Raw genomic sequence first — 22,414 nt, 5'->3', positions numbered from 1 at the left:
ATCCCAGTTGTACAGAAGCACACACGACAAACACGTGTCCCTCCCACTTTTTCCTTCCTTCCTTCCTCCCTTCCTCCCTTCCTTCTGTTTTCCCCCAGATGGGATCATAATATACTCAGCTGCTAACCTCATCTTTTGTGTCGCACAGTGTGCCCTGGAGGGTTCTTCCACGGGGATCATGTCAGTAATTGCATATTCCTTCGTGGCAGCAAGTCAAGCTGTTAACCGGTTCCCCCGGTGGACAGTCAGGTCATCTTTGCTTCTACAAGCAGTGCTGTAAGGCCGCTGCTACATCCCTCCACAGAGACCCACAGGAATGTGCGGGGGATGATTGCTGGATCAGTGGGCACCAGCATTTAATATTTGACATGATCTTTCCCTGTGTGGTCAAAGAAATCATGGTCTTTTTGATCCTACCTGTGGTGTGTGAGGGAGCTCATTGCTTCCCATCTTTGCCAATGTTTTTCAGATTTGGGGGGATGTCAGAATCTGAAAGCAATATGGCCATTTTGAAAAATTTTAAGATGTGGAAAAGTTGGGGCACCTGGGTGTCTCAGTAGGTTAAGCGTTTGCCTTCAGCTCAGGTCATGATCCCCGGGGTCCTGGGATTGAGCCCCACATAGGGCTCCCTGCTCAGCGGGGAGCCTCCTTCTCCCTCTCCCTCTCCCTCTGCAGCTCCCCCTGCTTGATCTTTCTGTCTCTCAAATAAATAGATATAATCTTTAAAAAGATGTGGAAAAGTTATAAAGAAAAGAACTACCAAATTAATCCATCACTCCAAAATAATCACTCTGCCTATTTTGTTTTTTTTTTTAACTTTTGGTTTTGAGGGATCCCTGGGTGGCGCAGCAGTTTAGCGCCTGCCTTTGGCCCAGGGCGTGATCCTGGAGACCCGGGATCGAATCCCATGTCGGGCTCCCGGTGCATGGAGCCTGCTTCTCCCTCTGCCTGTGTCTCTGCCTCTCTCTCTCTCTCTCTCTCTCTCTATCATAAATAAATAAAAATTAAAAAAAAAATTTTAACTTTTGGTTTTGAAATAGAGAAATAATTCAGTTGTGACATTAAATAAATAATATTGAAAAATAGATAAAGTGGTGAAGATAGTGCGGGGAGGTCCCATGTGCCCTTCATGCAGTTTCCCCTAAAGGTTACCTTTTACATGACTAAATAATATCGAAACTGGGTGGTTGATACGGGAACCGTGTGCGTGCGTGCGTGTGTGTGTGTGTGTGTGTAGTTCTACGTCATTTTATTATCACGTTTTAAGTAACAGCAACCAAAAAATTAAGATACAGCGCTGTTCCACTGGCACAAAGGTCTTTCCCGTGTTACCCCTCTATAGGAATATCCACAACTCTGCCCTCCAACCCTCTTCCTTAACCCTTGGCAGCCAGTTTGCTCCATCTGTATAATCTTGTCATCTCGAGGACATTCCATAAATTGAATCATATGGTTTATGTCCTTTTGGGATTAGCTGTTCCACCCAGCATGCTGCCATGAGACCCATCAGGTGCTCAGGGTCCTGTTAGCGTGTTTTTCTTGACGCTATATTTTCTTGACGCAGTATTCCGTGGTCTGGGTGGGTGCATCCCAGTCTAACCATTCACTGTCATGCATACGCTTATTTAAAAGAGTGCAACATATCAGTGAGAAATGTGGACAGAGGTTGAGGCCTAAGAGATTATGAGAATCTTCACGAACAGTGATGATACCATCTCATCTCACATGACACCTCACAGTTTATAAAGGCCTTCCACACCATGATCTCATTTTTATTTATTTTTTTAAGATTTTATTTATTTGAGAGAGAGAGCACGTGCGAGAGAGAACACAAGGCAAGGGAGAGAGGGAGAAACAGGGCAGGAACCCAATGCGGGACTTGACCCCAGGACCTTGGGATTATGACCTGAGTTGAAGACAGATGCTTAACTGACTGAGCCACCCAGGCGCCCCACCATGATCTCATTTTTAAGTCTTCAGACCTGGCAGGCAGATGTGTTTGTTTATTTTCCACTCTGTGCGTGAAGCAGTTCTGAGCCGTAGTCAGCACCTCGCATGGTGGGCAGCAGCAAAGCCTGGCTGCCCCCCTGGGGTGCTTGGTGTTCTGGTCCCAATTATACAAGCACCTGCCCCTAGCATGATTTTAAGGCCGTGTGTTTTCTTTGCCTCAGATGCCCCTTAACTGGATTTCTCAGGCTTTCCTGGGGAAGCGCTTTCTCTCCTTTGCCAGCTCCAGACTTGGGTACTCTATAGAAGAGCCAGGCCCACTGTCCAGAACAGACTGGCAGAGACGCTGACCCAGTGGTGGGCCTCACAGGCTCTCTGTCTGGTCCTAGATCAATGGCATTGCACTGGACAACAAATCTCTGAATGAGTGTGAATCTCTGCTGCGGAGCTGCCAGGACTCCCTGACCCTCTCCCTCCTGAAGGTAAGGGCCCCCACCCAACACCGGCTCTGCTCTCATCGGCTGTGGGGCAGGCAAGGCCTCAGCTCCGTATACCTGAGCTGCTACTCGGCATCGCTGGGAGTCCTTGAAAACAAGGTATTGATTTATAAAGTGCAGGGTGTGCATGAATCCTGACTGGATCCTGGTTTAAAAACCAAAACAAGACATGAAGGACATTTTGAGGACAGTGATGTACATTTGAATCTGAACTCAGTAGTTATTTTTCCTGGGTACAGTGATGGTATTGGGGTTAAAGGGCCAAATGGCCTTATTTGGGGGAAGTATATGGTAAGGTTGTTAGGGGTGGGATGTCATAATGTTTAAGTTACTTCCAAATGCTCTGCAGTGTGGATAAAGAACAGACAATTTGGTAAAATATTGTTGACTCTAAATGGTGGGTTTATGGACATTGAACTTTTCTCTCAACTTTTATACGTAGTTGAAAGGATTTATGATAGAAGGTTGAGAAAAATAGGCCCACTCACTTCATTAAGAGATGTTTTTAAAAATTAATGATCTTAAAATTAACAGACTTTTTGGGAGCAGTTTTAGATACAGAAAAGGTGAGCTAGTTCAAGAGTTCTCATCCAAGCCCTCTGCTCTGCTTCCCCTGCTGTTAGCAGCTTACATTGGTGGGGTTCATTTGTTATAATCAATGAGCTAGTATCAATGTAATATGTTTTTATAAAGTTTATTAATTTTTTAGTAATCTCTACACCCAGCTGGGGCCCCCGAGATCAAGAGTCATGGGCTCCCCCAACCGAGCCAGCTGGGTGCCCCTATAATAGTATTGAAGTCCATAGTTGACAGGAGTCACTCTTGGTGTTGTACATCCTATGGTTCAGACAAGTGTATCCACCATCATAGTATCATACAGACTAGTTTCACTGCCCTAAGAATCTTCTGAGTTCCACCTTTCCTCCCCGTTTCCCCCAAGTCCCTGCAGCCACTGATCTTTCTACAGTCTCCATAGTGCTGCCTTTTCTGGGATGTCACAGTTGGGATCACCCAGTATGTGGCCGTTTTGAATTGGCTTCTTCCAATTCAAAGGAATTATGCATTCCTTGTGCATAGTAATATGCATTTAAGCTTTCTTCCTGTCATTTTGTGGCTTGATAGTTCATTTCTCTTTGTTGCTGTATGATTTAAAATCCTATGAATGTACTACAAGATAGATATTTTTTTAATCTTTACTTTTTTTTATTTTTTAAAAGTTTTATTTATTCATTCATGAGAGACACAGAAAGAGAGGCAAAGACACAGGCAGAGGGAGAAGCAGGCTCCCCTGTGGGGACCCTGATGTGGAACTCGATCCCGGGACCCCAGGATCAAGCCCTGAGCTGAAGGCAGGTGCAAAACCTCTGAGCCACCCGAGCATCCCTTTACTTTTTTACTTAACTATTTTATTAAAATGTAGGTAGGGCATTGTGCTGGCAGCTGCAGATGGTGCTGGAAGTCTCTCCCATGGTTCATGGTGGCCAGGGCCATGAGAGAGCCTCGCCGGTCAGGGACAGGCGTGCACGCATGTGTGTGCGCGTGCATGTGCATCGGGCCAGCCGTCTTTGGGGGGTGTGTGGACTGTTGCTGATCCTCACTTCCCCTGCAGGGACTGCGTTCGGTGGCGGTGCTAGTTCTGTGGCCTTCCTCCCTGTTTCTCACTCTCTGCCGTCCCCACGTAGGTGTTCCCTCAGAGCTCCTCCTGGAGTGGCCAGAACATCTTTGAAAACATCAAGGACTCTGATAAGATGCTGAGTGTCCGAGCCCATGGCCCCGAGGTCCAGGCTCAGAATAAACGGAGCTTGTTGCAGCACAATAACTCCACGCAGACGGACATCTTCTACGCAGACAGGCTGGAGGACAGGCGGGAGCTGGGCCCCCCGGGAGGCAGCAGCTCCTTCCTGCATAAGCCGTTTCCTGGGGGACCCTTCCCGGTCTCCCCCCAGGCCTGTCCCAGTGCCTCCGAGCGCAGCCTGAGCTCCTTCCGCTCAGACGCCTCTGGGGAGCGAGGCTATGGGCTGCTGGATGTGCGCAGCCGGCGACCCCTGCTGCCCTTCGAGACTGAGGTGGGCCCCTGCGGGGCGGCCGAGGCCCCCCTGGATAAGGCCGACCCTGAGGGCTCCAACAGCGGCGGGACCTGGCCCAAGGCGGTGCTCGGCTCTGCGGCAGGGCCCGAGAAGCTCTCTGTTTATAAGAAGCCAAAGCAAAGGAAGTCCATCTTCGACCCTAACACTTTCAAACGTCCTCAGACTCCCCCCAAAATAGATTACCTGCTCCCTGGCCCTGGGTCTGCTCACTCCCCCCAGCCCTCCAAAAGGGTGGGGCCTCTGACGCCCCCAAAACCTCCCAGGAGGAGCGACTCCATTAAATTTCAGCACAGACTGGAAACCAGTTCCGAGTCCGAGGCCACTCTGGTGGGCAGCTCCCCGTCCACCAGCCCCCCGAGCGCACTGCCCCCTGACGTGGATCCTGGGGAACCCACGCACACCTCACCCCCTCGCAAGGGCAGGGTCCGCATTGCTTCCAGCTACTACCCTGAAGGGGATGGAGACTCCTCCTACCTGCCCGCCAAGAAGTCCTGTGACGGGGACCTCACCTCCCAGAAGATGGACGAGCTGGGGCAGAAGCGCCGTCGTCCAAAGTCTGCTCCTAGCTTTCGGCCCAAGCTGGCTCCAGTAGTGATTCCTGCTCAGTTCCTGGAGGTAGGGTGGGGGCGGGAGCGTGGGGAGGGGTCCTGAGCTGGTGTCCCCAGCCTGGTGCTGAGCCCTGAGCACCCACCAAGGAAAGGGGAGCGGGCTGGTTGGTGGATGCCGGCAGGAAGGAGCCGTCCTCAGGAGATTGGAAAGGGATGTGGGGGGTAAACATGTCAATGGGCATATGATGCCAAGACAGGAACACTTTCTCGGGTGTGGTGTCTGATTTGCTTTCTCATCAAGAAGCATTTGAACTTGTACAACAAAAGCAGGTGACCTGGACCTGCCTGGCAGGATGTGGGGAGCCGCGATAGCACCTGTGACTCTGTTGGCCGGTAGCAGGGGGCGGCTGGCTTGTTTCTGTGGGTGCTGTAGTCATTTCCAGGTGGGAGAAATTGCTCTGAGCTGGAGAACAAATCCGTGCTACTCTCTGCAGGCAAAGACCCTCACACAGCCATGCAAGTTTGGAGGAGCAGTTCTATATATGTGCCTGGTGGCCTCATGCATCCTACCTCCTGTGCATAATTTACTTGAGAGAACAGGTTCTTTCTCTGTGGTTTTCTTCCAGAGTAGTTTTGAAGGAATTTCTTCCCTTCCAGGTATGTAAGGCAACATGAATGGGCAGTGACCTCCCTGACTGTCCCGTCACGTGTCCCAGTGGGAGAGCTAGTGCTTAGGGCACAGGCTTGCAGACACCTGTGCATTTCCACTTCCAGCCACTGTCTCTTGTCTTTGGTCCTGCAGGAACAGAAGTGCATCCCGGCCAGTGGAGAGCTCTGCCCAGAGCTCCAGGAATGGTCCCCGTACTCACCAGGGCACTCCAGCCGGCACAGCAACCCCCCATTGTACCCTGGCAGGGCATCTGTGGGTGAGTCGTTGGGCGGCGAGGAGGGTTCATGCTGGCCTCGCAGGGCTGCTGGTCCCAGGGAGAGCGGAGGCAGTCATTTCAAGGTGCCTCTGTGTGTCCTCAGACCAGAGGTCCAAAGAACGAGCAGTGGCTTCCCTGTCTGGGATGTTCAGTGTCATATCAGGGACATTTCTTAGCTTCTCAGAGCACCTTCTTCCCACTGTAGCCTGGGAAATAGGAAGCAGTAAAGTGAGTTCCTCCATTGTACAGGTGGAGAAAGCCACTAGCTTGCATAGGCCTGGGGCTGTGGGATGATCGTTCTTACCCAGCCCATTTCTAGGCACCGTTCCCCGGAGTATGACCCCGAGCACCACTGTGAGTTCCATCCTAAGGAACCCCATCTACACCGTGCGGAGCCACCGGGTCGGCCCCTGCAGCTCCCCGCCTGTGCCCAGAGAGGTCGGCCCCCAGGGTTTGCATCCCAGGTATGTGAAGTCAGCCCACACCTCCCTGCACCCTGGCTGGCCAGGCCCGCGTGCACATACAGCCACTGGTGCATAAAGTGGTCTGCAGGCAGAGAGTGTCCTTGCGAGGCCGAGAAGGGGCTGATTAGAGCCACACTGGGGCCCCAGGAAAAGTGAAGTCTGAGGATGCTCTCTTCATGCACCAGCACGGAGCTTATAAAAGTAGAGAGAGAAAGAGAGAGAGAGTAATGGCAGCTGGTGCTTAAGTGCTCACGTGCCAGACAGTGTACTGGGACCTTTGTAAACCTCATCTCATTTAAAGGCCACAGCAACCCCGTGAGCACTGTTGTCTCCGTTTTGTGGATGAGGAGACTGAGCCTTAAAAGGTGAATGGGCTGGCTCAAGGTCATTCATTCATTCAGTCATTGCAAGTTCTAATTGGTCACCTACTATGTAGCATGGACTGTCGTAGTTCCAGGGGGGATATACAGTGGAGGACGTAATCAGTGAGCTGCTTCTCATGGGATGTTTATGTCTGAGAGTGGGAGGCAGATGAGAAGAGTGAACAGAGGGGTACTGGGTGGTGCTGAGTAGCTCTGAAGGCTGCAGCAAAGGGCGACCAGCTAGGTTGCGACTTGGAAGAGGGTGGAGAGTGGACTGGGTGGAGGGGAGGGCCCATGGAAGAGGGGAAGAGGGGGATGCTACCGAGATCGGGAGGCTGAGAGCCAGCTGCACAAGACCTAGGTGGAGTCCCCAGGAAGGCAGGCGTGGGAGCCACAGCCCAGATCCCTGGGAACAGTGGGCTGGGCTCCTGGGGCAGAGTCGGGAGCTTGGCCCAGGTGCCGTGAGTCAGGAGGAGAGCACAGGTTGTAGGGCACAGATCCTACGGCCATGATGCAGAGGTTGGGTTTTTGTTAGTCTAGGCTTTAGGTGGGGAAGAGATGTCTCATTACGCAGCGAGAAAAGGGCATCACTGGGTCTGATTGTAGACCCACCCGAGATGGGTGAAGCCTGGGCTCTGCGCTCCACTGTTCTTGGCAGCTGGCCTGAGTGAGGTGTGCAGGTCCCTGTCCATCCAGCCTCTCCCGCCCATCCTGGAGAAGAGGCTCCACTTCTCTGGGCCCCGGGTTCAGGGCCTGTTTTTCCCGGTGGAAGCCCTTGTGGAAGCCCTTGCTCCTGGTGAGGCCAGTCCAGTCCAGGGCTGAAGTAGATATGCCACTCCTCTACCTGCACAGCCCTTTCTCTGTGGGCGGGACCCTCGTTGGATGCTGCCTCTGAGCATGGCAGTCTGCTGTCCCCAGCTACCGGCAGGTGGCTTCTGTGGGCTCCGGGAGGCCTTGGCCCAGGCCGCCTCTAGCCCTGGTCTTCCTCCCAAGCACCTCACTTATGTGGTTCTCTTGCAGCGTCCAGCACCAGGGACGCCTGAGCCTGGACCTGAGCCACAGGTCTGGCAGCGACTACTCAGATATGAGAGCCTCCCACGGGTCCAACTCTCTGCCCTCCAGCGCCCGCCTCGGTAATGGTGCCACTAGAGCCTTCTCACCGTAGCGGGGTACTAGCCTTGTTTCCCTCTCCACCTCCATCCTCATGGCCCCACCTCCATATCGCCTGCCCACACAGGCCCTTCCCTGCTTCCACGGCAGGGTGGCCCCATGCTGCCCAGAGAGCGTCTCCTTCGGCCTCTGTGTCTCTTAGGCTTTCCCGGCAGGCATACGGCTGTTCCAGGGAACTCCTTGGCCCACAAGCCTCACTCCCTGTCTCTGAGCCTGTCAGTGATTCTGGGGGTTTCTGTTCACTTGTGAGGAATGCAGCCCAGAGGCAGAGACTAGCAGTTGCCTGATAAAGAGACTCAGGTGGCGCCGCTTCCAGCCACTTGGGGTGGAGGCGGGCAGTCCCCTCTGTCACTTGGGGGCTAGGGTGAGATTTGTGTGACCCTGTTCTGTCCAGGCCTGCACGGTTCACTCAGATAACCGGGTGTTGAGCATCTGCTTTTCTTGACCATTTCACACATAGGCCCCCTTGGGGAGAAGTGGCAGGGCCTGCTTTGCACTTGTTGTGACTGCCTCTTCCCTAAGAGGCACTGACGTGGTGAAGGACTGAGGGTGGTGTTTATACCAGGCCTGAAGTTTTGTCCCCTCATGGCACCATAGGGTCTTCAAGCAACTTGCAGTTCAAGGCGGAACGCATTAAAATCCCGTCAACGCCAAGATACCCTCGGTCCATTGTGGGCTCTGATAGAGGTGAGAACTCACACCCCCGTCCTCGCCTGCTGGCTTGCTCTGGCCTCGTCGTTCAGCGTCTGGGCTCAGCGCGTAACCTCTTCCTCATCTCAGTCAGGCTGTGCGTGCTGGGTGAGCCCAGGCTCAGGCCTGGTGACGTGGGGCTAGACTAGGTAGAAAGGCTGCGTGGAGCCCCGGCATCTGAATTCGAGGCCATACGGTGTGGCCGAGGCGTGGAGCCACGTGCCTGGATCGCATCTCCATCTTGGCCTGGGCCACAAGGGAACGGAGATGTGAGATCGCAAAGCCCAAGTTGCTTTGCACCTTTGAACCTTTGCAGGTTCGTTGTCGCATTCGGAATGCAGCACGCCTCCACAGTCACCCCTAAACATCGACACCCTGTCCTCCTGTAGCCAGTCCCAGACCTCAGCCTCCACGTTGCCCAGAATTGCCGTCAACCCTGCGGCCCTCGGGGAACGGAGGAAGGACAGGTGAGCACGCCTAGGCATCTGTACCATGGGCACGGCAGTGGGCGACACATCCCTACAGTAGGCCGGGGCTTGGTGGAGGGAAGGGGCCTTGCTGGTAGAAGAAGCAGGCGCGTGGGAGGATTCCAAATGAGTCAATGCCAGGGTGAGACCGCTCTGCTTGGGGTCACTTGGCATTCTCTGGCGTGCTGCCCCAGCCTTTCACCAGGACCCCCTGCAGGTGATGGTGCCAGGAGGTGGGGTGCCCATAGACGGCGAGGTGAGGAGCAGGCTGGGCTCCTGCTGCAGAAGGTCCATGGGAGGTCCACGGGAGGGCTGAGCTGCAGCAAGTGACGCTGGGGACCACCTGGTGGTGAAGATGTGGTGGCACCATGCGCTGTTTCCCTGGCCCTGGATTAAGCACTTTCCATGTGAAAAGTTGTGAAATCCTCACAGCGACCCATGAGCATCATCGTCATCATCATCATCATTGTCATCAGTTATCTTTTACAGATAAGGAAACTGAGGCCAGAGAGTTGGAGTAACTGGTCTAGGTCACATGCCTGGGGACTGGGCTGCCTTCCTTAGAATCAGGGCTCATTCTTATTCTTTGCTTTCTGGCTCCAGAACACACCTGTACCACTTGTCCCCTCCCAAGCTGTTTATCGTGAAATAAAATATGCATAGAAAAAAAGTATGTGAAGCGTAAGAGTGTGGCTTAGCCATCTAGTCGTTCATTTTGAAATGTTGGCCAGTCTGCGGAGATTTCAGGTTAGCTTGAGGCTGGAATCAGTCCAGACGTGCCTCCTCTAAGGGGTCCCTCACTCCCCCTACAAGCTCTACACACCCCACCCACCTCTGTTGTTCTTCAGAGTAGAACTGACCAGATCGTATTTCTAGTTAAGAGGTCCTATCTCGATTATAAGTCTTCAGGAGATCTGATTAAACAGGAGCTTGCTTTTATTTAATCACTTAAAAGGAACAGGGCCACTCTTGTCCACTCAAATCCAGAATGCCGAGGGCCCTCATCGCTGTGAGCCGTGAAAGGAACCCTGCAGGGTGGGCTCTGCGTTAAGAAAATGATTTGAACTGAAACATCTGAACTTGTAAGACAACCTAACAACTCCCCGGACAACCAGCGAATATTAACTGGAACATAGAAGTTGCTCCTATACTATCTATAGGACAGTAGGGGATGCAGATGCAGTTCATGTGGCACATCTCACCCACGTGATGCGCCCCAAGTCCTGGGTCACTTCACCCCAGCTCAGGTCACTGAGGAGTGAGACCTTCCACCAACTCAGGCGGGTTCCTTAGAAGCAGAAAGGACCTTGACACCTGCCATCAGGTGTCCCCATAGTTAGCTTCCCGCAGCGTCCAGAGAACAGGGCCTGCTCTGGGAGAGGCAAGTGTCCGTGCTCCTGCCCTCACAGTGCTTCCTGTCCGGTCAGAGGCGTAGTTATCATGTGTGACCCGACTGAAGGAAAGACAGCTGCTTTCCCCCTGATTCTAAAGTACATTATCATGTAACTTCTCATTAGCAGAATCCAGAAAGATGAGGAAAGTAGAAAGAAGAAAAGTCACGTGTCATCTCCTCAGTTGCCCTTCCCCTTTTGCTAAGTGTATATGTGTGTATGTTTAAAGGCTTGTTTTATAATTTGCATCTTTTTGTACGTGAACACTCTCATTTCACGGTGTTTGTAATATCACAAAGCGTGCTTTTATAAACCTCTTTGACTACACAGCCTTATTCTGAGAAAACTTTTGTGCATGTTATAAGAAATTTATTTTTTTATTTTTTTTAAGATTTTTATTTACTTATTCATGACACACACACACAGAGGCAGAGACACAAGCAGAGGGAGAAGCAGGCTCCCCTCGGGGAGCCCGATGTGGGGACTCGATCCCAGGACCTCGGGATCACGACTAAGCCAAAGGCAGACGCTCAACCACTGAGCCACCCAGGTGCCGCTGTTAATAAGAGATTTAAATCGTTTAGAAGATCAGAAAGTAAGGATTGTCCCAAGTCCCCTCACCTGGAGGTGCCTTCATAGAAGGGTCCTTCATAGGAACCTCTCCATGCGTGATTGGCCATGCATCTTTGTACAGATTTATAGAAGTGAGATTACGCTCACCTGTCTGCTCACACATCTCTCCCTGCTGGTAAATCCTGATCCGTATCGTTCATAATGGCTTTGTATGATGCTTACTGGGATTCAGCTACCTGCTGCTTTATTGAGATAGATGTAGGTTTTGGAGGTGGAACACAGGAAGGGGTTTTCAGTGAGAACTGAGGAGCATCAGACTCAAAATGAGCTCTGCCTGCATCTGCCATGCTGTCCTTTAATGCCGGCTGGGGGTATGAGGACAGTGTGGGTTGCTGCTGGTTAAGGGTTCTTACGACTCCAAACTGCCTGGCACTGTGGTATGTGATGGGTCTGCAAGTTACAGGCCAGGGATAAGCGTCTGAGCCACAGGATCAGAGAGGGCCTTGCGGCATGAGTGAGTTTGGGAAGCAGAGAGAGGGTGGGAGAAGTGAAGGGACAAGTCAGAAGGATTTTCATCTCAGGCTGCCAGAGGACTGGGCCCTGGGTAATGGGTCCCAGGCTGAGGCTGAGTTTGAGAGATTGCTGTGCCTCTGGGTAGTGAGGGGTGGCGGGCAAGGAGGTAGCTCAGCAGCCTGCCGGCCCATCACCATGTGAGCTTGTCCCTACCCTTGTGCTCGGGAGGGCAGCCCAAGGATGGGTTGCTCCAGCTGGCTCCTCCCTCCGCCTTTGGCTGTAATTTTGTCCCGAGAGGAAGAGCTTAGGGCAGTGTGCAGCACAGTCCTCACGGGGCGGCTCAGCATCACCTGCGTGCCTTTCTGTCTGTTAGGTTCTAGGCGTCTGTCCTCCTTTTCTGAGCATCCCTCTTTTCTTTCTAACTTTTTGCACCTTCCAGGTGTCTCCACCACCACAGATCCCTCCTGAGACTGCCTGTGGCCACCAGGCCCAGGTTCTCCTCCCTGAGGAGTCTGAGGTTGGCCTGACATGAGGCCCCTGCCCGAGTGCCCTTGTGCCCTGGCACGGTGGACAGCTTCCCCCCAGGCCAGCAAGTGCATGGTCCTCGCCTTGCTCCCAGCCTCCCCGCTCCCTTTTTAATGGCTTGGGTTTGCAGTGGCTTAATTTCCATGGTCATTGTACATCACTCTCTACTGGTAAATATAAAAACTGATACTGTATATCATTTCTTCTGGGTGACTATCATCCCAGGAACCACTTCTTTTCCTCCTAGGGCATCCTGAAACCCCACCAGGGTTTGTGGATAGCACATTTTGTTGTGGCAACTCCTCTCGTATTATGAAACTTTGTGCTTTCTCCCTGCCTGTCAGTGTTTATAGTTTATAAGGACCATTCTTTGTGTCTTTGGGGCTGGGTGCTTCTGTGGTCATTGGGGGGTGTTGTGTTTGTATTGCATGAGGTTCTGGGAATATGTATCACTGCCATACAGAGGTGGGGGTCATCACATTCCCATCCAGCTGTGTCATTAGAGGAGCATCTGGCGGTCCCCGCCCCTTTCTGCATAGCTGGTTGCATGTCTGACCTCCGATTTGCCCCAAACCTTTCCATTGTGTCCGAGTCCCCACACTGTTGGCTCTCTTCCAAGGCCCTATGTGGAGGAGCCACGCCATGTCAAGCTGCAGAAGGGCTCGGAGCCACTGGGCATCTCCATTGTGAGTGGAGAGAAAGGCGGGGTCTACGTCTCCAAGGTGACAGGGGGGAGCATCGCTCACCAAGCTGGCCTTGAGTACGGGGATCAATTACTTGAGGTAGGCGAGAACTGCCCCTCCGCACTGCATCCTTCTCTCCTACCTCTCCCCTGCTCCTCCCTTCTTCGGGAATGCTGTGCTCCCCCCGTCCCCAGCTCCCGTGACATCACTGAGTGTGCTCTGGATGTTTCCTAGTTCAACGGCATAAACCTGCGGAGTGCCACGGAGCAGCAGGCCCGGCTCATCATCGGGCAGCAGTGTGACACTATCACCATCCTGGCCCAGTACAATCCACACATGCACCAGCTCAGCAGCCACTCTCGGTCCAGGTGAGGGCCTGGGCCTCCCCAGGGGGGCCATCTGGGCCGGGGGAGGACAGATGGTGCAGCCAGGGTGCCAGCTGTGAGTTCTGGCCATTCAGCTGCCCTAAGTGGAGAGGTGGCCAGCCCTGCATTTTGGAAAAAACACATATAGGAGGAGGAAGATGCGAAGTAGGATACCTGAGGTGTGGGGTGTGGAAGCATGCAGAGCAAGAAGCCCCCCGACAGGTGTGTGGAGCCAGGAACTGAGGCCCTGAGGGTGGGATTCTCACGCAGAGTGTCCTCACACGCTGTCTGTATCTGCCCCTGAGCTGTGGGTTGCCAGGCATGTGAGAGAAGGGGGAGACATGCCCCGCCATGCAGCGCTGCACAGCTCAGCGAAAGGACAAGATGTACAACAGAGGAAGAGGGACAGTGAGTGTGTGGGCCTCCAGGCCGACACCTGAATTCAGAGAGGATCCCCAAGTTGAGGACAGGTGAGGGGGAGAGGACAGGCCGATCCTGCAGGGTCAGCGACCTGAGTCCAAGCTCCCAAGACGTCTGCTCTTCTCGGGGCTCGGAGCCATGTGACCCAGTCCCTGTTCAGAGCCCAGCCCTGGTCACCACCCGAGGGGGTGGCCATGGACAGCCGAGGACTGTGAGCCACTCCTTATTCCTCCTGACCTCCATTCCCAGCTCCCACCTGGACCCTGCCAGTACTCACGCCGCTCTCCAGGGCAGCAGTGCCCCCACCCCGGAGCATCCCTCTGTCATTGACCCGCTGATGGAGCAGGATGAGGGCCCTGGCACCCCCCAGGCCAAGCAGAGCACCCCCAGTTCCAGGTCAGCAAATCCGTGCCGTGAGCCTCCCATCTGTGCGCCCTGGCCCAGGGGGGTGGGAGGGTGGGCGGCCATGGCTGTGGCCCCAACTCATCCTGCTGCCGTCACCTGGGCTGCAGGCCATATAGCAGGTGTCAGGATTTGGGGTGGGAAGCATGCCATTCCTTTTTTCCTCTCACCCTCCTGCCCTTTCTCACTTTCTTGTTTTTTCTCTCTCTCTCTTTTTTTTTCTCATTGACTTGTTCTTAGCTCTGCCTCTCTCCTTTTCTCCTCTTTTTCTCAGTTACTCGTTTTCTCACTCTGTCTTTAGACAGAATTCCACAGTCACCACCCAGCCAGGCCCTGGGCTGTGGCCACCATCAGCAGTCGCCCCCAGGGAGCTCCAGGTTTAGAGGGTGACAGGCAAGTGTCCAGGCGTGTGCAGCACGTGCTGGGAGGGCCAGTACAGGCCACGACGGAGCAGTCAGCGAGAGTGTGGCAGGGAGCAGTGACAGTTAAGTCAACGCGTTCAGGGTGAGCAGGGGTCAGCTGTGCATACGGTGGGTGTGGAGAGAGGTCAGGAGGAGGCAGGCACGCAGCAGCCATCCTGTCATCCTGGACAGAGCTGTTTCCTTGGCCAGGGAATGTAGCCAGCCCTGTGCTCTTTGCCCTGGATCCGTCACATTGGGACTTGCCCGCCGGAGTCACAGCTGGCCTGTCCCCTGAGGTCCCCTCATCAGTCCCCGTCACCGTCCTATTTCCTCTTCCCAGCGTGCTTGCCGGTGTCTCCCTTGCTGCTTTGTGAGTTCCTTGACGGCACGCGGCCCCCTCTTCATGCTTAAGCACAGTCCCTGGGCCAGAGAAGCTGCTCTGCAAACCTTGCCAAGTGGTCTGTGGTGCCCTGGACTGTGAGGCCAGCTCTAACTTTTCTTAGGCAGAGCAGGGTTAGGAGAACAAGTGCAGTCCAGCTGGGAAGAGAGGCCGCCTATGGCACTCGACTGACAGCTGGGCCAGAAAGCAGGGGCATTTATTTCTGTTCGATCCCCCGCTGGCTCTCTCAGCTGGGGCCATGTTTTCACCTCGACAAACCTCAGCATCCAGCCCGTACACTAAGTCGCTAGAACCAGAGCCCAGATGGGACACCAGGAGACCTCAGAGGAAAACTGTCAGGGCGTTAGGGACTCTGTAGTCTTTGACACCCAGCTCGCCGCCGTGTGTGATTGAGGGACTTTATTTTCGTTCCTGAAGGATGGTGGGAGATGCCAACAAGAAGACTCCAGAGCCACGTGTGGTCTTCATCAAAAAGTCCCAGCTGGAGCTTGGAGTCCATTTATGTGGAGGGAACCTGCACGGGGTGTTTGTGGCTGAGGTGGAGGATGACAGTCCTGCCAAGGGCCCTGACGGCCTTGTGGTGGGGGACCTCATCCTCGAGGTGAGTTCTGAGCAGCCGGTGGCACGGGAGGCAGAGAGCACGGCCTCCTGCCTGGTGCCCCTGTTGGTGTTGAATGCTGCCAGGACCCTCGGGGTGGATCACAGGGCCCTGGTGACAGGAGGGAATTGGGAGGGAGAATGCTCTGCCATGTCAGCAGCAGGGCTGTGCTCTCATGGAGGGGCCCCCTTTTCCCTGGGTCTCCTGTTGAGGGGCAAGGGGACTTCACAGGAATTCAAAGACACAAGTAGCTTTTATTTTTAATTATTATTTTTTATTTAAATTCCATTTGCTAACATGTCCTATAACACCCGGTGCTCATCCCATCACATGCCCTCCTCGGTGCCCGGCACCCAGTCACCCCATCCCCCCACTACCTCCCCTTCCACAACTCTTTGTTTCCCAGAGTCAGAAGCCTCTCCTGGTTTGTCTCCCTCTCTGATGTCTCCCCACCCAGTTTCCCCCCCTTTCCTTATGGTCCCTTTCACTCTTTCTTATATTCCCCATAGGAGTGAAACCATAAGATGATTGTCCTTCTCCGACTGACTTATTTCACTCAGTGTAATACCTTCCAGTTCCATCCACGAAAGACAGAAATAGCTTCAACAAGATGAAGTGCTGTGTTTTCATAGCCCTAACTTGCTGGGAGATTAGCACAGGGTTTCTCGTGGGAGAAGCTGTTGGGGGCAGAGGACTCAGCCTTACCTGCAGAGGCGAGGCAGGCAGATTCCCGGTTAAGGGGATCTTAAATCTGCCTTCTCCCCCTACCGCCCTGTCAGGGTGCCTAAGCCGTCTCTGGCTTCTGCCCTCTGACCTCAGTCCCCTGTCCTCTGGCAGTATGGCAGTCTGGATGTGCGCAACAGGACAGTGGAGGAGGTCTACGTGGAGATGCTGAAGCCCAAGGACAGTGTCCGTCTCAAGGTGCAGTACCGCCCTGAGGAGTTCACCAAGGTCAAGGGTCTGCCTGGCGACAGCTTCTACATCAGGTACCAGGGGCTAGGAGTTCCAGGGATTCGGGGCCAGGGGAGGGGCTTCCTCAGGAGACTGGTCCTGGTGAGTGTCTCTGCAACAGAGAGAGTGAGACCATGGTCCTTGTTGCATGGGCCCCAAGCCACGTGCTCACAGAGAGATGCATGTGACTTAGGAAAACTTCACTTGAGGACTTGTAGGACCACATAGGGCTCCCTATTTAGGGTTTGGGGCTTGGGAAATTTTGAGGCTGCAGAGCCCCATTTTCCTGTGCACTGTGCTCCTCTCCTGGTCTGCCCCGATCCCTGGCTGCAGATCGTCTGCAGGGTGTGTGAGTGTCAAGGCATGCACGTGCCCAAAGTGCAGTAGGACTTGTGTGCAGGCCAGCCCAGCCACCAGGTGTTTTCTAGAGGGGCTCTAGCTTCCTTCGTGTTTCCTAAGTTCTGAGGCCACAGAAAGGAAAAAGCACTAATCAGTTGTGTACTGTGAGATACGGTCTCTGTCTCTAGGCCACCCTCCTTGGTAGGAGATGAGATTTCCATCCTGAGGAGTTTCCCTTCTGTAGGAACCGTTGACCTTGACTCGGGAGATAAAGGCCCGTTTGGAAGGCGGGATATGGTTCTGGTCCTTGGCAAGAAGTTCTTTATCCGATGGGTGTGAGGCAGCCCTCATTGCCGGGGAGCCTCAGTCTCAGGGGAGGCAAGACAACTTTGTTCCGTTACTGAAGCTGAGGCTCCCTTCTTTGGGAACTGCCTCCAGGATGGGAGAGGTGGGTCCTGATTGTGGTCCGGGGAAAGCGCAGAGCAGGAGAGCTGTCCCAGGAGACTGGCTGCCAAAGTGTGTGGCTGGTTGGTCCTCCACAGCCCAGAGCCCCCTCCTGATCCGGTTCCCTCTGTCACCTGCTCCAGGGCCCTGTACGACCGGCTGGCGGAGGTGGAGCATGAGCTGAGCTTTAAGAAAGATGACATCCTCTACGTTGATGACACCTTGCCTCAGGGTACCTTTGGGTCCTGGATGGCCTGGCAGCTAGATGAGAACGCCCAGAAGATGCAGCGTGGGCAGATCCCCAGCAAATACGTGTAAGTGGCCATGTCTGGGCTTGGAGGGGGCAGCGCCAGCCCTGGGGCTGTCCCACAGGATCGGGGCTCACGCTGCCGTGCACGCTGGCTTCTGGTCTGCACGCTTTGCCCCAACTGCTTGTCCAGGAAGCTGCTCCTAGCGCAGTTCAGTGCCGCCCATAGGTCAGTGCTACATGGGAGAATGGTGGCAACTTAGGAAATGCAACTTTTTAATTTTTAACAGATTTATTGAGATACACTCATATACCATGCAGTTCACCTGAAGTGTCCAATTCGGTGGCTTTCAGTGTACTCCGAGCTGTGTGCCACCATCCATCCCCGTGTCATTTCAGAGCACTCTCCTCAGCTCAGAAGCGGCCCTGCCCCTGTTAGCTCTCCCATCGGCCTTTCTGTCTCTCCTGCCCCCTCCTACCGGAGGCAGCCCCGACTCTACCTCTGTCCCTGTAGATGTCCCTGTTCTGGGCTTTCCTGTGAATGTGGCCTTCTGAGCCTGCTCTCTGGCGCTTGGCATAGCATTTTCAAGGTTATTCCATGTCGGTGTGCATCCATGTTTCGCTCCTTTTTGTGGCAGGAAGCCCCGCTTGTCATGACACCAGGTGAAGGCTGTCTTAGCACTTCCATTTGACACTCACCTGAGTACAAATTTTTCCGCTCTGCAAGCGTCCCCCACAACAGTGGTACCAAGGGGTCCTCAGTGGTGTGGGTGGGTGGAGTAACCAAGAGATCTGTCGAGGAGCATTGGAGGAGTCTGGGGTCCTGGCGGAGCAGGACGGGGTGTGTGGGAAATGCTCAATCACTAGGCCCTTCTCAGGACCACCCTTCCCTGTGACCACAGGATGGACCAAGAATTCTCCAGGAGACTCAGCATGTCTGAGGTCAAAGATGACAACAACGCCGCAAAGACACTGTCGGCGGCTGCACGCAGATCCTTCTTTCGAAGGAAGCATAAGCACAAACGCAGCGGGTCCAAAGATGGGAAAGACCTCCTTGCCCTGGACACCTTTTCCAACGACACCATTCCACTCTTTGAAGGCAAGTGGCTGAGCTCACTTTTCCAGCGGCTCTCAGAATTAGGTTTGCCATTGACACTGGCTTAGGCAAGATAGAGGTCCACCCTGCTTTTGCATAGGAGTCCTTGTCTCGATCGGGGTGGTCGTTGTCCTCAGGGGCTGCCGTCTGCAGGGCACGGCTTCCATGGTCAGCACATGACATTGCAGCTCCAACTATCAGATCATATTCAGTCAGCAGGAAAGGAGGATGGGGCAAAGTGTGCAGTTGAGTGTGCCTCTTTAAACCACTTACTTGGGAGTCCCACCCTGCGACATCTCCTCACATCTCACTGGCCACTGGCATCTGCAGGGTTTCAGCTGGCGCAGTGCTGCCCTCAGTACCCTAGGTTCTATAGGAGGGAAGAAAGGAAGGATGGGTACTGGATGGGCAGAAGCAGTCTCTGCACAACGCGTTGCTTCTCGTTTCTTCTGGGGTTATTATGGGCTGTTTGGGGATGACCTCCAGTCTCTGCAGATCTTTGGCCTTCTCTGGCTTCACTCCTGTGTCCACGAATGATTCTTACAAGATCTCCCCGGGCTAGGCACTGCACCAGGGCCGGAGTGGCATATTAGGGAGTATTAGACGTCCCCTGGCAGATTGCCCTTGTGGAGTGGGTACTTTTGTCCTGTAAAGCAGGAGGCTCTTGTGACCGCTGCTCATGGGGTTGCTGGTGTGTGTCCAGCATTCTAGAATGTTGCCCTCCCAGGCAGGCAGGCGACAAAGGGTGGGCAACAAGAGCTGATGATCGGACAGCTGGTTTCTTCCTTCCCTGCTCCCATTTTTATTGTTTAAATTAAGGCCCTGGCGCTGGGAGTTGAGTGTACCCCACCCTCGTTCGGGGCCCATTGTCACTCTGTCAGGACACAGAAGGCAAACCCCAGCCAGTAGGTCCACATCTGTTTCTATATGGCCTGGAGCTAAGAATGGATGTTTACATGTTTAAACGTAATGTAAGAATGTCTTCAGGTGCAGACACCTTTTGGCAATAACAATTGCTTGTTTTTGTTGTTTTTTTCCTTTCTGCAAAAAAAATGCCATTGGGATTTTCAGAGGGATTGCGTTGAATCTATAGATTGATTTGAGTAGTGTGGACATTTTAATAATATCGAGTCTCCCAGTTCACGAGCACAGGATGTCTTTCCATGTATTTGTACCTTTTTTGATTTTTTTTTTTTCAGTATTATGTAGTTTGCAGTTTACAGATCTTTTACCTCCTTGGTTAGGTGTATTCCTAAGTATTTTATCCTCTGTGATGCTATAGTAAGTGGGTTTGTTTTCTTCACTTCTTTTTCGGAGTGGACATTGTTAGTGTGTAGGAATGAAACTGATTTTTGCATGTTTTGATTTTGTATCCTGAAACTTTGCCGAACTCATTAGTTCTAACAGGGTGTGTGTGTGTGTGTGTGTGTTCTCTTGGGTTTTTACATCAAGATCATGTCATCTGTAAGCATAATTGTACTACTTATTTTCCACAGGGGATGCCTTCTTTCTTTTTCTTGTCTAATTGCCCTGGCTGCGATTTCCAGTACAGTGTGAGATAGTAGCGGAAAGTGTGGGCATCCTTGCCTTTGTTTCTGATGTTAGATGGACAGCTTCCTGTCTCTTGCCATTGAATATGACATTACGGGTTTTTCATATATGGCTAGTGTTTCACATATGTTCAAGTAGTTTCCTTCCATTCCTACTTTGTGGAGTATTTTGATCATGAAGGGGTATTTAATTTCATCAGATGCTTTTTCTGTGTCAGCTGAGATGATCATGTGGTCCTTCATTTTGTTATTATGGTCCATGATGCTGATTGATCTTCGTATGTTAAGAACCATCCTTTCGGGGATCTCTGGGTGGCTCAGGGGTTTAGCACCTGCCTTCGGCCCAGGGGCGTGATCCTGGAGTCCCGGGATCGAGTCTCACATCGGGCTCCCTGCATGGGGCCTGCTTCTCCCTCTGCCTGTGTCTCTGCCTGTCTCTCTCTCTGTGTCTCTCATGAATAAATAAATAAATAATCTTTTTTTTTTTTTTTTTTTTAAAGAACCATCCTTTCATTCTAGGTATAAATCCCACTTGATCGTGGCATATGATCCTTTTCATGTGTTGCTGAATTCAGTTTGCGAATATTTTGTTGAGGATTTTTGCTTCTACGTTCATCAGGGATATTGGTCTACAGTTTGCTTATTGTGTCTTAGGATGAATTTGGAAGTGTCCCCTCCTCTTCAATTTTTGGAAGATTTTGAAGAGGACTCGTATTAATTTTTTAAGTGTTTGGTAGACTTCTCTGGTGAAGAAGCCATCTTGTCCTGGGCTTTTTCTTGCGGGGAAGTTTTCTATAACTTGCTGTCTCCTTGCTTGGTATAGCTCTCTTCAGCTTTTTTTGTTTGTTTGTTTGTTTGTTTTAATTTCTTCATGATGTAGTCGTGATAACAGTCTATGTTTCTAGGAATTTATCATTCCTTCCAGGTTGTCTGGTTTACTTACATGTTAATTGTTTGTAGTTTGCTATAAGCTGTGAAGTCCTTATTATGTCCCTTTCTTCTTATTTCAGTGATTTAAGGCTTCTCTCCATTTTTCTTCATTATTCTACCTAAAAGTTTGTAAATGTTGTTGATCTTTTCAAAAAACCAACTCTTGGTTTCGTTGATATATTTTCTTTCTAATTGTTTTTCTATTCTCTATCTCTGCTCTTTATTCTTTCCTTCTGCTAATTTTGTGTTTAGTTTGTTCTTTTTCCCCCACCAGATTCCTCCAAGTGTGAAGTTAGGTTGTTGATTTCCTTTTTCTCAACATCAGCGTTTTTACCACTACAAACATCCCTCATAATACTGCCTTTGCTGCATCCTCTAAGTGTCCGTATGCTGTGGTTTTATTTTCATTTGTCTCCAGAAATGTCCTGAGTTGTCCTCTTTTTTTTTTTTTTTTTTCTTGGACTCCTTGGTGGTTTGAACATGAGTTGTTTAATTTCCATGCAGTGTCTATTTCCCTGTTTTCCTTTTTTGTTGATTTCTAGTTTCTTTCCTTTGTAGTCAGAAAAGATACTTTGCATAGTTTCAGTCCTCTTAAGTTTGTTTTGTAGCTGAACAAGTGGTCTGTCCTGCGAGTGCCCCCCAGCACTTGAAAAGAGTGTGTACTCTGCTGTTGCCGAGTGGGCTGTTGTGTGCACGTCCGTGAGGTCCATCTGGTCCACACGCTGCTTTTCCCTTCTTTTCTCTGTGGTGGTTTTGAAGTGCCTGGGCATACTGTGTTGCTGTCTGTTTCTCCCTTCAGTTCTGTCACGTATTTGGGAACTCTAGCTTAAGGTGCATGTGTCTTTATAATTGTTGACTCTTTTTGGAGAATTGACCCTTTTATCATTATGTAATGTCCTTCTTTGTCTCTTGTGACAGTTTCTGCCTAAAAATCTATTTGGTCTGCTGGAACTGTGGCCATTCTGTTCTCATTAGATTCCTAATTGCATGAAATATCTTTATTCTTTCACTTTGATTAGCCCATGTGTGTCCTTAGATCTAAAGTGAGTTTCCCTTAGCATGTAGCCGGATCTTGTTTATTCATCTGTTTAACCAATCCTTTCACATTTAAAGTAATTACTGATGTGGGAGGACTTGAGTTGTTTTCTGTAGGTCCTGTAACTTTTTTTGTCCATCTTTTCCTAACCTTGCTGCCATCTGTTGTGCTATGCTGGGTTTTGTTCTGTGGTTTTGGGGTTTTTTTGGTAGCAACAGGTTTTGATTCCCTTCTCATGTCCTGTTGTGTAAATTTCATAGATATTTTCTTTTTGGTTACTATTGCAATTATGTAAAACATCTTAAAATTATAACAGTCCATTTTATTATTATTTTTTTAAGTAGGCTCCATTCCCCACATTGGTCTCCATGCTGGAGACTCTGAGCTTCTGA

At 51.8% G+C, this 22,414-nt stretch overlaps 1 protein-coding gene across 6 annotated transcripts in view; it reads left to right on the top strand.

Annotated features, from left to right (window-relative positions):
* DLG5 (discs large MAGUK scaffold protein 5) overlaps positions 1 to 22,414 on the top strand; it is a 119,174-nt gene that overhangs the window by 88,073 nt on the left and 8,687 nt on the right. For all 6 annotated transcript variants that reach the window (XM_025435477.3, XM_049109069.1, XM_025435478.3 and 3 more), the window contains 14 exons: positions 2,337 to 2,429; positions 4,127 to 5,146; positions 5,882 to 6,005; positions 6,325 to 6,469; positions 7,852 to 7,964; positions 8,599 to 8,688; positions 9,008 to 9,158; positions 12,780 to 12,942; positions 13,078 to 13,211; positions 13,878 to 14,024; positions 15,249 to 15,432; positions 16,267 to 16,415; positions 17,307 to 17,477; positions 18,313 to 18,509. In XM_025435477.3, the coding sequence (XP_025291262.1) occupies positions 2,337 to 2,429; positions 4,127 to 5,146; positions 5,882 to 6,005; positions 6,325 to 6,469; positions 7,852 to 7,964; positions 8,599 to 8,688; positions 9,008 to 9,158; positions 12,780 to 12,942; positions 13,078 to 13,211; positions 13,878 to 14,024; positions 15,249 to 15,432; positions 16,267 to 16,415; positions 17,307 to 17,477; positions 18,313 to 18,509 (2,881 nt within the window). The remainder of the gene's footprint in view (positions 1 to 2,336; positions 2,430 to 4,126; positions 5,147 to 5,881; positions 6,006 to 6,324; positions 6,470 to 7,851; positions 7,965 to 8,598; positions 8,689 to 9,007; positions 9,159 to 12,779; positions 12,943 to 13,077; positions 13,212 to 13,877; positions 14,025 to 15,248; positions 15,433 to 16,266; positions 16,416 to 17,306; positions 17,478 to 18,312; positions 18,510 to 22,414) is intronic.

Source organism: Canis lupus, chromosome 4 (genome assembly GCF_003254725.2).
Source record: "Canis lupus dingo isolate Sandy chromosome 4, ASM325472v2, whole genome shotgun sequence".
NCBI lineage: Eukaryota > Metazoa > Chordata > Mammalia > Carnivora > Canidae > Canis > Canis lupus.
The sequence above is the reverse complement of the archived record's forward strand: the minus strand, read 5'-3'. Positions and strand labels throughout refer to the sequence as shown.